Source organism: Salvelinus fontinalis, chromosome 11 (genome assembly GCF_029448725.1).
Source record: "Salvelinus fontinalis isolate EN_2023a chromosome 11, ASM2944872v1, whole genome shotgun sequence".
NCBI lineage: Eukaryota > Metazoa > Chordata > Actinopteri > Salmoniformes > Salmonidae > Salvelinus > Salvelinus fontinalis.
The window spans coordinates 59619945-59636465 of record NC_074675.1 but is presented as its reverse complement, the minus strand read 5'-3'; the positions used below and the strand labels follow the sequence as shown (position 1 = coordinate 59636465).

The 16521-nt window shown below is 44.8% G+C and overlaps 1 protein-coding gene across 1 annotated transcript in view; it reads left to right on the top strand.

The window, feature by feature from the left end:
• Positions 1 to 20: 20 nt before the first annotated feature.
• Positions 21 to 16521, top strand: part of LOC129866025 (high mobility group protein B2-like) — a 19418-nt gene continuing 2917 nt past the window's right edge. Inside the window, exons 1-5 of the mRNA XM_055939162.1 lie at positions 21 to 126; positions 810 to 973; positions 1092 to 1243; positions 8221 to 8279; positions 14397 to 14512. Coding sequence (XP_055795137.1) covers positions 824 to 973; positions 1092 to 1243; positions 8221 to 8279; positions 14397 to 14512 — 477 coding nt within the window. The 5' untranslated portion in view covers positions 21 to 126; positions 810 to 823. The remainder of the gene's footprint in view (positions 127 to 809; positions 974 to 1091; positions 1244 to 8220; positions 8280 to 14396; positions 14513 to 16521) is intronic.

Below are 16521 nucleotides of genomic sequence, written 5' to 3'. Positions count from 1 at the left end.
AGGGGCGGGCCTTAGCTCCATCCAGTTTGATCCGCAGTCAACTATCCTCTCCGGAGAAACACACAGCAGTGACAACAACATAAACAACCTGAGACTCATTCTGCAAACTTCATCTGACCGGTACATGTAAGTAATGAAAGACATTGGACGTTAGTAGGAACATCTTTTAAATGTACCTTGACATTTGTAGAAATGTTTGTTTCCCTTGCATGTTTAAATAAAAAAATAAAAAAAGGTAACGTTACTGTAGCTAACTTCAGAGCGAGTCACTGTAAATGTTAACCAGCTTGCTAAACTGGTGAAATGGTTAAATATTTTTTTTTTTTTTTTTTTAGTTGTAAAATAACCTTGCTTTAGGATTACTCATAACTATACTGTAAAATGTTTCATACTAGCTTTATGTTAGCTAGCTATGTATTCTGATGGCTAGCAACGTTAGCATCTTCAGCATAAATGCTAGCGCTGGGTGGTGGGATGAGCTAGCAGCGAGTTAGGCGGGAAGCAAATGGTGGCCCCATTGTTCTCAACGAGCTAGCATGCTAGGTGGCTAACCGCAGTAGCTAGCTAACTAGGCTAACCGTACTGCAAACTATACAGTCTACTGCACACTGCCTGGTCTGCAATCCATCACATATACAAGCCCAACTTTGGTTGCCGTTACAATAGTTAGCTAACAATCCATTTGTACTTTTTTTTAACGTTTTATCTGACGTGGGGCCTAGCTAGTTAGCCACTTTAGCTAGATGCGTGATGAATTTGCAAAAAAAATAAAAATGTCGTAAATATATATATTTTCTCCCGTGTATCAGTCAGTCGTGTCGCCATGGTGAAAGGGGACGTTAACAAGCCAAAGGGCAAAACGTCAGCCTACGCCTTTTTCGTCCAGACCTGCCGCGAAGAACACAAGCGGAAACACCCCGAACAGTCGGTGAACTTCGCGGAGTTCTCCAAGCAGTGTTCTGAGAGATGGAGGGTAAATATGAACACACATCACAGGGGCTTATACCACTATATACACACACAAGGTGCTACAAACAAATGTGTGTGTAATAAAGATGTTATAATGTGGTGTGTTTTATAACTGTGTGTAGGGCCTGACTGCGAATGACAAGCGTCGTTTTGAGGACATGGCGAAGAACGACAAGGTGCGTTATGAGAGGGACATGAGGGGGTACGTCCCCCCAAAGGGGATGGCCAAAAGTGGTAGGAAGAAGAAGGACCCCAACGCTCCAAAACGACCCCCGTGAGTCACACACGTTATACTGTACACACAGAATGGGGTGTACATACACTACATTACCAAAAGTATGTGGACACCTGCTCATTGAACATCTCATTCCAAAATCATGGGCATTAATATGGAGTTGGTCCGCCCTACACTCTTCTGGGAAGGCTTTCCACTAGATGTTGGAACATTGCTGCTATAACAGCCTCCACTCTTCTGGGAAGGCTTTCCACTAGATGTTGGAACATTGCTGCTATAACAGCCTCCACTCTTCTGGGAAGGCTTTCCACTAGATGTTGGAACATTGCTGCTGTAACAGCCTCCACTCTTCTGGGAAGGCTTTCCACTAGATGTTGGAACATTGCTGCTGTAACAGCCTCCACTCTTCTGGGAAGGCTTTCCACTAGATGTTGGAACATTGCTGCTATAACAGCCTCCACTCTTCTGGGAAGGCTTTCCACTAGATGTTGGAACATTGCTGCTATAACAGCCTCCACTCTTCTGGGAAGGCTTTCCACTAGATGTTGGAACATTGCTGCTATAACAGCCTCCACTCTTCTGGGAAGGCTTTCCACTAGATGTTGGAACATTGCTGCTATAACAGCCTCCACTCTTCTGGGAAGGCTTTCCACTAGATGTTGGAACATTGCTGCTATAACAGCCTCCACTCTTCTGGGAAGGCTTTCCACTAGATGTTGGAACATTGCTGCTATAACAGCCTCCACTCTTCTGGGAAGGCTTTCCACTAGATGTTGGAACATTGCTGCTGTAACAGCCTCCACTCTTCTGGGAAGGCTTTCCACTAGATGTTGGAACATTGCTGTAATAACAGCCTCCACTCTTCTGGGAAGGCTTTCCACTAGATGTTGGAACATTGCTGCTATAACAGCATCCACTCTTCTGGGAAGGCTTTCCACTAGATGTTGGAACATTGCTGCTATAACAGCCTCCACTCTTCTGGGAAAGCTTTCCACTAGATGTTGGAACATTGCTGCTATAACAGCCTCCACTCTTCTGGGAAGGCTTTCCACTAGATGATGGAACATTGCTGCGGGGACTTGCTTCCATTCAGCCACAAGAGCATTAGTGAGGTCGGGCGCTGATGTTGGGCGATTAGGCCTGGCTTGCAGTCGGTGTTCCAATTCATCCCAAAAGGTGTTCGATGGGGTTTGTCATGCTGAAACAGGAAAGGGCCTTCTCCAAACTGTTGCTACAAAGTTAGAAGTCCAGCATAATCTAGAATGTCATTGTATCCTGTGGCATTAAGATTTCCCTTCACTGGAACTAAAGGGCCATGAAAAACAACCCCAGACCATTATTCCTCCTCCACCAAACTTTACAGTTGGCACTATACATTGGGTCAGGTAGCGTTCTCCTGGCATCCTTCTAACCCAGATTAGTCTGTTGGACTGCCAGATGGTGAAGCGTGATTCATCACTCCAGAGAACAGGTTTCCACTGCTCCAGTCCAATGGCGGCGAGCCTTACACCACTCCAGCTGACGCTTAGCATTGAGCATAGTGATGTTAGGCTTGAAAATCCATTTCATGAAACTCCCGACAAACAGTTCTTGTGCTGACATTGCTTCCAGAGGCAGTTAGGAACTCTGTAGTGAGTGTTGCAACTGAGGACAGACGATTTTTACGCTCTGCGGTCCCGTTCTGTGAGCTTGTGTGGCCTACCACTTTGCAGCTGAGCCGTTGTTGCTCCTAGACGTTTCCACTTCACAATAACAGCAATTACAGTTTCAGACAAACTGACTTGTTGGGTGGCTGGTAGCCTAATGGTTAGAGCGTTGGACTAGTAACCAGCAGGTAGCCTAGTGGTTAGAGTGTTGGACTAGTAACCAGCAGGTAGCCTAGTGGTTAGAGCGTTGGGCCAGTAACCAGCAGGTAGCCTAGTGGTTAGAGCGTTGGACTAGTAACCAGCAGGTAGCCTAGTGGTTAGTAACCAGCAGGTAGCCTAGTGGTTAGAGCGTTGGACTAGTAACCAGCAGGTAGCCTAGTGGTTAGAGCGTTGGACTAGTAACCAGCAGGTAGCCTAGTGGTTAGAGCGTTGGACTAGTAACCAGCAGGTAGCCTAGTGGTTAGAGTGGTGGACTAGTAACCAGCACGTATCCTAGTGGTCAGAGCGTTGGACTAGTAACCAGCAGGTAGCCTAGTGGTTAGTAACCAGCAGGTAGCCTAGTGGTTAGTAACCAGCAGGTAGCCTAGTGGTTAGAGCGTTGGACTAGTAACCAGCAGGTAGCCTAGTGGTTAGAGCGTTGGACTAGTAACCAGCAGGTAGCCTAGTGGTTAGAGCGTTGGACTAGTAACAAGCAGGTAGCCTAGTGGTCAGAGCGTTGGACTAGTAACCAGCAGGTAGCCTAGTGGTTAGAGCATTGGACTAGTAACCAGCAGGTAACCTAGTGGTTAGAGCATTGGACTAGTAACCAGCAGGTAACCTAATGGTTAGAGCATTGGACTAGTAACCAGCAGGTAGCCTAGTGGTTAGAGCGTTGGACTAGTAACCAGCAGGTAGCCTAGTGGTTAGAGCATTGGACTAGTAACCAGCAGGGAGCCTAGTGGTTAGAGCGTTGGACTAGTAACCGGCAGGTAGACTAGTGGTTAGAGCATTGGACTAGTAACCAGCAGGTAACCTAGTGGTTAGAGCATTGGACTAGTAACCAGCAGGTAACCTAATGGTTAGAGCATTGGACTAGTAACCAGCAGGTAGCCTAGTGGTTAGAGCGTTGGACTAGTAACCAGCAGGTAGCCTAGTGGTTAGAGCGTTGGACTAGTAACCAGCAGGTAGCCTAGTGGTTAGAGCGTTGGACTAGTAACCGGCAGGTAGACTAGTGGTTAGAGCGTTGGACTAGTAACCAGCAGGTAGCCTAGTGGTTAGAGCATTGGACTAGTAACCAGCAGGTAGCCTAGTGGTTAGAGCGTTGGGCTAGTAACCGAACGGTAGCCTAGTGGTTAGAGCGTTGGACTAGTAACCAGCAGGTAGCCTAGTGGTTAGAGCGGTGGACTAGTAACCAGCAGGGAGCCTAGTGGTTAGAGCGGTGGACTAGTAACCAGCAGGTAGCCTAGTGGTTAGAGCATTGGACTAGTAACCAGCAGGTAACCTAGTGGTTAGAGCATTGGACTAGTAACCAGCAGGTAACCTAATGGTTAGAGCATTGGACTAGTAACCAGCAGGTAGCCTAGTGGTTAGAGCGTTGGACTAGTAACCAGCAGGTAGCCTAGTGGTTAGAGCATTGGACTAGTAACCAGCAGGGAGCCTAGTGGTTAGAGCGTTGGACTAGTAACCGGCAGGTAGACTAGTGGTTAGAGCATTGGACTAGTAACCAGCAGGTAACCTAGTGGTTAGAGCATTGGACTAGTAACCAGCAGGTAACCTAATGGTTAGAGCATTGGACTAGTAACCAGCAGGTAGCCTAGTGGTTAGAGCGTTGGACTAGTAACCAGCAGGTAGCCTAGTGGTTAGAGCGTTGGACTAGTAACCAGCAGGTAGCCTAGTGGTTAGAGCGTTGGACTAGTAACCGGCAGGTAGACTAGTGGTTAGAGCGTTGGACTAGTAACCAGCAGGTAGCCTAGTGGTTAGAGCATTGGACTAGTAACCAGCAGGTAGCCTAGTGGTTAGAGCGTTGGGCTAGTAACCGAACGGTAGCCTAGTGGTTAGAGCGTTGGACTAGTAACCAGCAGGTAGCCTAGTGGTTAGAGCGGTGGACTAGTAACCAGCAGGGAGCCTAGTGGTTAGAGCGGTGGACTAGTAACCAGCAGGTAGCCTAGTGGTTAGAGCGTTGGACTAGTAACCAGCAGGTAGCCTAGTGGTTAGAGCGTTGGGCCAGTAACCAGCAGGTAGCCTAGTGGTTAGAGCGTTGGGCCAGTAACCAGCAGGTAGCCTAGTGGTTAGAGCGTTGGACTAGTAACCAGCAGGTAGCCTAGTGGTTAGAGCGTTGGGCCAGTAACCAGCAGGTAGCCTAGTGGTTAGAGGGTTGGACTAGTAACCAGCAGGTAGTCTAGTGGTTAGAGTATTGGACTAGTAACCAGCAGGTAGCCTAGTGGTTAGAGCGTTGGACTAGTAACCAGCAGGTAGCCTAGTGGTTAGAGTGTTGGACTAGTAACCAGCAGGTAGCCTAGTGGTTAGAGTGTTGGACTAGTAACCAGCAGGTAGCCTAGTGGTTAGAGCGTTGGACTAGTAACCAGCAGGTAGCCTAGTGGTTAGAGTGGTGGACTAGTAACCAGCACGTATCCTAGTGGTCAGAGCGTTGGACTAGTAACCAGCAGGTAGCCTAGTGGTTAGTAACCAGCAGGTAGCCTAGTGGTTAGAGCGTTGGACTAGTAACCAGCACGTAGCCTAGTGGTTAGAGCGTTGGACTAGTAACCAGCAGGTAGCCTAGTGGTTAGAGCGTTGGACTAGTAACCGGCAGGTAGACTAGTGGTTAGAGCATTGGACTAGTAACCGGCAGGTAACCTAGTGGTTAGAGCATTGGACTAGTAACCAGCAGGTAACCTAATGGTTAGAGCATTGGACTAGTAACCAGCAGGTAGCCTAGTGGTTAGAGCGTTGGACTAGTAACCAGCAGGTAGCCTAGTGGTTAGAGCGTTGGACTAGTAACCAGCAGGTAGCCTAGTGGTTAGAGCGTTGGACTAGTAACCAGCAGGTAACCTAGTGGTTAGAGCGTTGGACTAGTAACCAGCAGGTAGCCTAGTCGTTAGAGCGTTGGACTAGTAACCAGCAGGTAACCTAGTGGTTAGAGCGTTGGACTAGTAACCAGCAGGTAGCCTAGTGGTTAGAGCGTTGGACTAGTAACCAGCAGGTAACCTAGTGGTTAGAGCGTTGGACTAGTAACCAGCAGGTAGCCTAGTGGTTAGAGCGTTGGACTAGTAACCAGCAGGTAGCCTAGTGGTTAGAGCAGGTAGCCTAGTGGTTAGAGCGTTGGACTAGTAACCAGCAGGTAGCCTAGTGGTTAGAGCATTGGACTAGTAACCAGCAGGTAGCCTAGTGGTTAGTGTTGGACTAGTAACCAGCAGGTAGCCTAGTGGTTAGAGCGTTGGGCTAGTAACCAGCAGGTAGCCTAGTGGTTAGAGCGTTGGACTAGTAACCAGCAGGTAGCCTAGTGGTTAGAGCGTTGGGCTAGTAACCGGCAGGTAGACTAGTGGTTAGAGCGTTGGACTAGTAACCAGCAGGTAGCCTAGTGGTTAGAGCGTTGGACTAGTAACCAGCAGGTAGCCTAGTGGTTAGAGCGGTGGACTAGTAACCAGCAGGTAGCCTAGTGGTTAGAGCGTTGGACTAGTAACCAGCAGGTAGCCTAGTGGTTAGAGTGTAGGACTAGTAACCAGCAGGTAGCCTAGTGGTTAGAGTATTGGACTAGTAACCAGCAGGTAGCCTAGTGGTTAGAGTATTGGACTAGTAACCAGCAGGTAGCCTAGTGGTTAGAGCGTTGGGCTAGTAACCAGCAGGTAGCCTAGTGGTTAGAGTATTGGACTAGTAACCGGCAGGTAGACTAGTGGTTAGAGCGTTGGAATAGTAACCAGCAGGTAGCCTAGTGGTTAGAGTGTAGGACTAGTAACCAGCAGGTAGCCTAGTGGTTAGAGTGTAGGACTAGTAACCAGCAGGTAGCCTAATGGTTAGAGTGTAGGACTAGTAACCAGCATGTAGCCTAGTGGTTAGAGTGTAGGACTAGTAACCAGCAGGTAGCCTAGTGGTTAGAGGGTTGGACTAGTAACCAGCAGGTAACCTAGTGGTTAGAGCATTGGACTAGTAACCAGCAGGTAGCCTAGTGGTTAGAGCGTTGGACTAGTAACCAGCAGGTAGCCTAGTGGTTAGTAACCAGCAGGTAGCCTAGTGGTTAGAGCGTTGGACTAGTAACCAGCAGGTAGCCTAGTGGTTAGAGTGTAGGACTAGTAACCAGCAGGTAGCCTAGTGGTTAGAGGGTTGGACTAGTAACCAGCAGGTAGCCTAGTGGTTAGAGTGTAGGACTAGTAACCAGCAGGTAGCCTAGTGGTTAGAGTGTAGGACTAGTAACCAGCAGGTAGCCTAGTGGTTAGAGGGTTGGACTAGTAACCAGCAGGTAGCCTAGTGGTTAGAGTGTTGGACTAGTAACCAGCAGGTAACCTAATGGTTAGAGTGTAGGACTAGTATCCGAAAGGTTGCACGATTGAATCCCCGAGCTGACAAGGTACAAACCTGTCGTTCTTCCCCTGAACAAGGCAGTTAACCCACTGTTCCCCAGTAGGCCGTCATTGTAAATAAGAATTGGTTCTTAACTGACTTGCCAAGTTAAATAAAGGTAAAATAAAAAGGCGACATATACTGCCAGTGTTTTGTCTATGGAGATTGCATGGCGGTGTGATTGGTTTTTATACACCTGTCAGCAACGGGTGTGGCTGAAATAGCAGAATCCACTCATTTGAAGTGGTGTCCACATACTTTTGTGTGTATTCTAAACATGTATCACATACACACGGGACTATTTACACACACACCCATTACCTGCTTCTCTCTAACTCTCATCACACGTGACCTGCTTCTCTCTCTAACCCTCATCGCACGTGACCTGCTTCTCTCTCTAACCCTCATCACACGTGACCTGCTTCTCTCTAACCCTCATCGCACGTGACCTGCTTCTCTCTAAACCTCATCACACGTGACCTGCTTCTCTCTAACCCTCATCACACGTGACCTGCTTCTCTCTAACCCTCATCACACGTGGCCTGCTTCTCTCTAACCCTCATCGCACGTGACCTGCTTCTCTCTCTAACCCTCATCGCACGTGACCTGCTTCTCTCTAACCCTCATCACACGTGACCTGCTTCTCTCTCTAACCCTCATCGCACGTGGCCTGCTTCTCTCTAAACCTCATCACGCGTGACCTGCTTCTCTCTCTAACCCTCATCACACGTGACCTGCTTCTCTCTCTAACCCTCATCACACGTGACCTGCTTCTCTCTCTAACCCTCATCGCACGTGACCTGCTTCTCTCTCTAACCCTCCTCCTCCCCCCATCAGGTCTGCCTTCTTTGTGTTCTCTGCAGAGTTCCGTCCTACGGTCAAACAGGAGTTCCCAGGTACAGTGATGATACTATTACTATTAAAACTGGTTTTGCTTTGTCGTTATGGGGTATTGTGTTGTCATTATGGGGTGTTGTGTTGTCGTTATGGGGTATTGTGTTGTCATTATGGGGTGTTGTGTTGTCGTTATGGGGTATTGTGGTGTCGTTATGGGGTATTGTGGTGTCGTTATGGGGTTTTGTGGTGTCGTTATGGGGTTTTGTGGTGTCGTTATGGGGTTTTGTGGTGTCGTGTGTAGATTGATGAGGGAAGGAGAATGTATTTTTAGTAGTAGTGTGTATTAGAGGTCGACCGATTAATCGGGGCCCATTTCAAGTTTTCATTACAATCGGAAATCGGTATTTTTGGGCGCCGATTGGCCGTTTTTTTTTTTTTTTTTTCCCCCCGCCTTTATTTAACTAGGCAAGTCAGTTAAGAACACATTCTTATTTTCAATGACGGCCTAGGAACGTTCTGCCTCGTTTAGGGACAGAACGACAGATTTTTAACCTTGTCAGCTCGGGGATCCAATCTTGCATTGATTACATTGCACTCCACGAGGAGCCTGCCTGTTAGCGAATGCAGTAAGCTAAGGTAAGTTGCTAGCTAGCATTAAACGTATCTTATAAAAAACAATCAATCAATGACTGTCATCGCTCCAATGTGTACACATTTGTACAATGTTTTTCTTAAAATCAATACACAAGTATATATTTTTAAACCTGCATATTTAGCTAAAAGAAATCCAGGTTAGCAGGCAATATTAACCAGGTGAAATTGTGTAATTTCTCTTGCGTTCATTGCACGCAGAGTCAGGGTATATGCAACAGCTTGGGCCGCCTGGCTCATTGCGAACTAATTTGCCAGAACTTTACGTAATTATGACAACATTGAAGGTTGTGCAATGTAACAGGAATATTTAGACTTATGGATGCCACCCGTTAGATAAAATACAGAACAGAATAAACGTTTTGTTTTCGAGGTGATAGTTTCCGGATTAGTCAAAGGTATATGGTTTAGAGAGAAATAGTCGACGCGTTATAATTCCTGTAATAACTTGCGGCTGAACTTGAAAGGGGTTCCTTCGTTATTTTACCGTGTCTTCCACAGAGAATGTCTTGATCTACTTCAAATAAGGTCTGTGTTTCGTGCAGGCTTAATCCACCTCGACGTTTTGACACTCAAACAGTTGAGAGTATTTGTCTCCTAAGCAGACTCTTCAGTATCATTGTCACTTCAGAGCTGTGTGTGTATTTATGTATTATATTAAGTTAAAATAAAAGTGTTCATTCAGTATTGTTGCAATTGTCATTATTACAAAAATGTGTGTATGATATATATATATATATATATATATATATATATATATATATATATATATATAAACATTTTAAAAAAATGGCCAATTTAATTGGTATCGGGTTTTTTGTCCTCCAATAATCGGTATCGGCGTTGAAAAATCATAATCGGTCGACCTCTAGTGTGTATATATTTATCTATCTCCGGGCTGTTCTATAGGAGAGTTCAGTAGTGTAAATACAGAGGCAAGAAAATAATATGTGAACCCTTTGGAAATACCTGGATTTCTGCATAAATTGGTCCTTAAATTTGATCTGATCTTCATCTGAGTCACAACAACAGACAAACACAGACTGCGCACAAAAATGTGTGTTATTGTTGTGTTTTTCTTGTCTATATTGACTACATCATTTAAACCTTCACAGTGTAGGTTGGAGAAAGTATGTGAACCCTTAGGTTTTGGAAAAGTCATTAGCCTAATTGGAGTCAGGAGTCAGCTAACCTGGAGTCCAATCAATGAGACGAGATTGGAGATGTTGGTTAGAGCTGCCCTGCCCCATAAAAAACACTCACAACATTAGAGTTTTCTATTCACAAGAAGCATTGCCTGATGGGAACCATGCCTCAAACAAAAGAGATCTCAGAGAACCTAAGATTAAGAATGGTTGACTTGCATAAAGCTGGAAAGGGTTACAAAAGTATCTCTAAAAGCCTTGATGCTCATCAGTCCACGGTAAGACAAATTGTCTATACATGGAGAAAGTTCAGCACTGTTGCTACTCTCCCAGGAGTGGCCGTCCGGCAAAGACGACTGCAACACAGCGCAGAATGCTCAATGAGGTTAAGAAGAATCCTAGAGTGTCAGAAAAAGACTTACAGAAATCTCTGGAACATGCTAACATCTCTGTTGACGAGTCTACGATACGTAAAACACTAAACGATAATGGTGTTCATGGGAGGACACCACGGAAGGAGCCACTGCTGTCAACAAAAAACATTGCTGCACGTCTGAAGTTTGCAAAAGTGCACCTGGATGTTCCACAGCACAACTGGCAAAATATTCAGTGGACAGATGAAACTACAGTTGAGTTGTTTGGAAAGAACACAACACTATGTGTGGAGAAAAAAAGGCACAGCACACCAACATCAAAACCTCATCCCAACTGTAAAGTCTGGTGGAGGGAGCATCATGGTTTGGGGCTGCTTTGCTGCCTCAGGGCCGGGACAGCTTGCTATCATCAACGGAAAAATGAATTCCCAAGTTTATCGAGACATTTTGCAGGAGAATGTTAGTCTATCTGTCCGCCAATTGAAGCTCAACAGAAGATGGGTGATGCAACAGGACAACGACCCAAAACACAGGAGTAAATCAACAACAGAATGGCTTCAACAAATACGCCTTCTGGAGTGGCCCAGTCAGAGTCCTGATCTCAACCCGGTTGAGATACTGTGGCATGACCTCAACAGAGCAGTTCACACCAGACGTCCCAAGAATATTTCTGAACTGAAACAGTTTTGTAAAGAGGAATGGTCCAAAATTCCTCCTGACCGTAGTGCAGGTCTGATCCACAACTACAGAAAACATTTGGTTGACGATATTACCGCCAAAGGAGGGTCAACCAGTTATTCTCATACTTTTCCCACCATGCACTGTGAATGTTTACACGGTGTGTTCAATAAAGACATGATAACGTAGAATTGTTTGCTATTAGTTTTATCAGACTGTTTGTCTATTGTGACTTAGATAACAGAAGAAGAAAAATATGTTTAATTGTCTCTAGGCTGTTCATGGACACATTATTCCATTTCTGTTAGTCACATGTCTGTGGAACTTGTTCAGTTTATGTCTCAGTTGTTGAATCTTGTTATGTTCATACAAATATTTACACATGTTAAGTTTGTTGAAAATAAATGCAGTTGACAGTGAGAGGACGTTTCTGTTTATGCTGAGATTATTATTGTCTCCGGGTTGTTCTATAAGTAGTGTGTATATATATAATGTATGTATTATTTAGAGGTCGGCCGATTTATGATTTTTCAACATCGATACCGATTATTGGACGACCAAAAAAAAGCCGGTGCCGATTATTCGGCCGAGTTAAAAAATATATATATATTTTTTTGAATATATATATATATTTTATAATGACAATTACAACAATACTGAATGAACAATGAACGCTTTTTTTTATTTTAACTTAATATAATACATAAATAAAATCAATTTAGTCTAAAAAAAAAAGAATAATATTTAAACATGTTCAATTTGGTTTAAATAATGCAAAAACAAAGTGTTGGAGAAGAAAGTAAAAGTGCAATATGTGCCATGTAAGAAAGCTAACGTTTAAGTTCCTTGCTCAGAACATGAGAACATATGAAAGCTGGTGGTTCCTTTTAACATGAGTCTTCAATATTCCCAGGTAAGAAGTTTTTAGGTTGTGGTTATTATAGGAAATATAGGACTATTTCTCTCTCTGCCATTTGTATTTCATATACCTTTTGACTATTGGATGTTCTTATAGGCACTTTAGTATTGCCACCTAATCTCGGGAGTTGATAGGCTTGAAGTCATAAACAGCACTGTGCTTCAAGCCTTGTGAAGAGCTGCTGGCAGACGGAGTAAAGTGCTGTTTGAATGAATGCTTACGAGCCTGCTGCTGCCTACCACCGCTCAGTCAGACTGCTCTATCAAATATCAAATCATAGACTTAATTATAATATAATAAACACATAAATACGAGCGTTAAGTCATTAATATGGTCGAATCCGGAAACTATCATTTAGAAAACAAAAACTACAATAACATATATATTATTTAAGTGAAATACGGAACCGTTCCGTATTTTATCTAACGGGTGGCATCCATCAGTCTAAATATTCCTGTTACATTGCACAACCTTCAATGTTATGTCATAATTACACAGTACAATTCTGGCAATTTAGTTACGGTCTTTGTTAGGAAGAAATGGTCTTCGCACAGGTCACAACGAGCCAGGCGGCCCAAACTGCTGCATATACCCTGAGTCTGCTTGCACAGAACGCAAGAGAAGTGACCGTTTCAGACACCGCATTGATTATGTGCAACGCAGGACAAGCTAGTTAAACTAGTAATATCATCACCCATGTGCAGTTAACTAGTCATTATGTTAAGATTGTTTTTTTATAAGATACGTTTAATGCTAGCTAGCAACTTACCTTGGCTCCTTGCTGCACTCGCGTAACAGGTGGTCAGCCTGCCACGCAGTCTCCTCGTGGAGTGCAATGTAATCGACCATAATCGGCATCCAAAAAGGCAGATTACCGATTGTTATGAAAACTTGAAATCGGCCATTCTGATTAATTGGTCGACCTCTAGTATTATATAGAACAGCCTGGAGGTGGCGGTAGTAGTGTGTGTGTATACATATATATATATATGTGTATGTATATGTTATTGTGTCCAGGCTGGTCTATAGGGGGTAGTATATATATATAATGTATATATTATTGTCTCCAGGCTGGTCTATAGGAGGTAGTATATATATATATATAATGTATATATTATTGTCTCCAGGCTGTTCTATAGGGGGTAGTATATATATATAGTGTATATATTATTGTCTCCAGGCTGGTCTATAGGAGGTAGTATATATATATACTGTATATATTATTGTCTCCAGGCTGGTCTATAGGAGGTAGTATATATATATAATGTATATGTTATTGTGTCCAGGCTGGTCTATAGGAGGTAGTATATATATATAGTGTATATATTATTGTCTCCAGGCTGGTCTATAGGAAGTAGTATATATATATAATGTATATATTATTGTCCCCAGGCTGTTCTATAGGGGGTAGTATATATATATAATACTGTATATATTATTGTCCCCAGGCTGGTCTATAGGAGGTAGTATATATATATAATGTATATATTATTGTCCCCAGGCTGTTCTATAGTGGTAGTATATATATAATACTGTATATATTATTGTCCCCAGGCTGGTCTATAGGGGGTAGTGTATATATATATAATACTGTATATATTATTGTGTCCAGGCTGTTCTATAGGGGGTAGTATATATATATAATACTGTATATATTATTGTGTCCAGGCTGTTCTATAGGGGGTAGTATATATATATAATACTGTATATATTATTGTCGCCAGGCTGTTCTATAGGTGGTATATATATATATATAATGGATATATTATTGTCCCCAGGCTGGTCTATAGGGGGTAGTATATATATATATATATATATATATATATATATAATACTGTATATATTATTGCCGCCAGGCTGTTCTATAGGTGGTATATATATATAATGTATATATTATTGTCCCCAGGCTGGTCTATAGGAGGTAGTATATATATATAATACTGTATATATTATTGTCCCCAGGCTGGTCTATAGGGGGTAGTATATATAAATATATATATATATATATATATATATATATATATATATATATATATATATATATAATACTGTATATATTATTGTCGCCAGGCTGTTCTATAGGTGGTATATATATATATATATAATGTATATATTATTGTCGCCAGGCTGTTATATAGGTGGTATATATATATAATGTATATATTATTGTCCCCAGGCTGTTCTATAGGAGGTAGTAGTATATATATATATATATATATATATAATGTATATGTTATTGTGTCCAGGCTGGTCTATAGGAGGTAGTATATATATATATATATATTGTATATATTATTGTCTCCAGGCTGGTCTATAGTGGTAGTATATATATATATTGTATATATTATTGTCTCCAGGCTGGTCTATAGTGGTAGTATATATATATAATGTATATATTATTGTCTCCAGGATGTTCTATAGGAGAGTGCGCTAAGAAGTTGGGGATCATGTGGGGTCAACAGACTCCAACCCAGAAACAGCCGTTTGAAGAGAAGGCTCTCCGACTGAGGGAGAAATACGACAAGGTACAGGACGCTGCTCCTGCTGTAACTAACACACACACACACCGTCAACTCAATGACATAATCAGTGGACCGGGCTGTATCTGGAAGAGCAAAGCAGGAAGTGTACCCAGCAGTCTGTGCTCTGATTTGTTAATTCAACTCAACGAATATTACAAAAGACATTTCATGAGCCACATCAGTTAACATAATTTGAATAAACATTCTACGTTACCTTGGAAATGATTACATCACAATACCAGGCAGCCGTTGTACCCATGAGTTTACCGGTCATATACACACACCTTTAAATTACCTTCTGGGAAAATAGTTCTGACGTTCATTGTATTTTGGAGGGCTGTCTTCATCCGTAGCCGTCGGTTGTACGGTAGGACGTAGCCGTCAGTTGTACGGTAGGACGTAGCCTATACGGTAGGCCGTAGCCGTCAGTTGTACGGTAGGCCGCAGCCTATACGGTAGGACGTAGCCTATACGGTAGGACGTAGCCTATACGGCAGGACGTCGTTTGTGCGGTAGGCCGTAGCCGTCGGTTGTATGGTAGGACGTAGCCTTTACGGTAGGACATAGCCTATACGGTAGGCCGTAGCCTATACGGTAGGACGTAGCCTATACGGTAGGCCGTGGCCTATACGGTAGGCCGTGGCCTATACGGTAGGCCGTGGCCTATACGGTTGGCCGTGGCCTATACGGTAGGACGTGGCCTATACGGTAGGACGTGGCCTATACGGTAGGACGTGGCCTATACGGTAGGACGTGGCCTATACGGTAGGACGTGGCCTATACGGTAGGACGTGGCCTATACGGTAGGACGTGGCCTATACGGTAGGACGTGGCCTATACGGTAGGACGTGGCCTATACGGTAGGACGTGGCCTATACGGTAGGACGTGGCCTATACGGTAGGACGTAGCCGTCGGTTGTACGGTGGGCCGTAGCCTGTACGGTAGGACGTAGCCGTCGGTTGTACGGTGGGCCGCAGCCGTCGGTGGTACGGTAGAACGTAGCCGTCGGTGGTACGGTAGGACGTCGGTTGTACGGTAGGCCGTAGCCTTCGGTTGTACGGTAGGACGTAGCCTATACGGTAGGACGTAGCCTATACGGTAGGACGTCGGTTGTACGGTGGGCCGTAGCCGTCGGTTGTACGGTAGGACGTAGCCTATACGGTAGGACGTCGGTTGTACGGTAGGCCGTAGCCGCCGGTGGTACGGTAGGACGTAGCCTATACGGTAGGACGTAGCCTATACGGTGGGCCGTAGCCGTCGGTTGTACGGTAGGCCGTAGCCTATATGGTAGGACGTAGCCTATATGGTAGGACGTAGCCTATACGGTGGGCCGTAGCCGTCGGTTGTACGGTGGGCCGTAGCCGTCGGTTGTACGGTGGGGCCGTAGCCGTCGGTTGTACGGTAGGCCGTAGCCGTCGGTTGTACGGTAGGACGTAGCCTATACGGTAGGACGTCGGTTGTACGGTAGGCCGTAGCCGCCGGTGGTACGGTAGGACGTAGCCTATACGGTAGGACGTAGCCTATACGGTGGGCCGTAGCCGTCGGTTGTACGGTAGGCCGTAGCCTATATGGTAGGACGTAGCCTATATGGTAGGACGTAGCCTATACGGTGGGCCGTAGCCGTCGGTTGTACGGTGGGCCGTAGCCGTCGGTTGTACGGTGGGGCCGTAGCCGTCGGTTGTACGGTAGGCCGTAGCCGTCGGTTGTACGGTAGGACGTAGCCTATACGGTAGGCCGTAGCCGTCGGTTGTACGGTAGCACGTAGCCTATACGGTAGGACGTAGCCTATACGGTGGGCCGTAGCCGTCGGTTGTACGGTAGCACGTAGCCTATACGGTAGGACGTAGCCTATACGGTAGGCCGTAGCCTTCGGTTGTGCGGTAGTCCGTAGCCTTCGGTTGTACGGTGGGCCGTAGCCGTCGGTTGTACGGTGGGCCGTAGCCGTCGGTTGTACGGTAGCACGTAGCCTATACGGTAGGACGTAGCCTATACGGTAGGACGTAGCCTATAC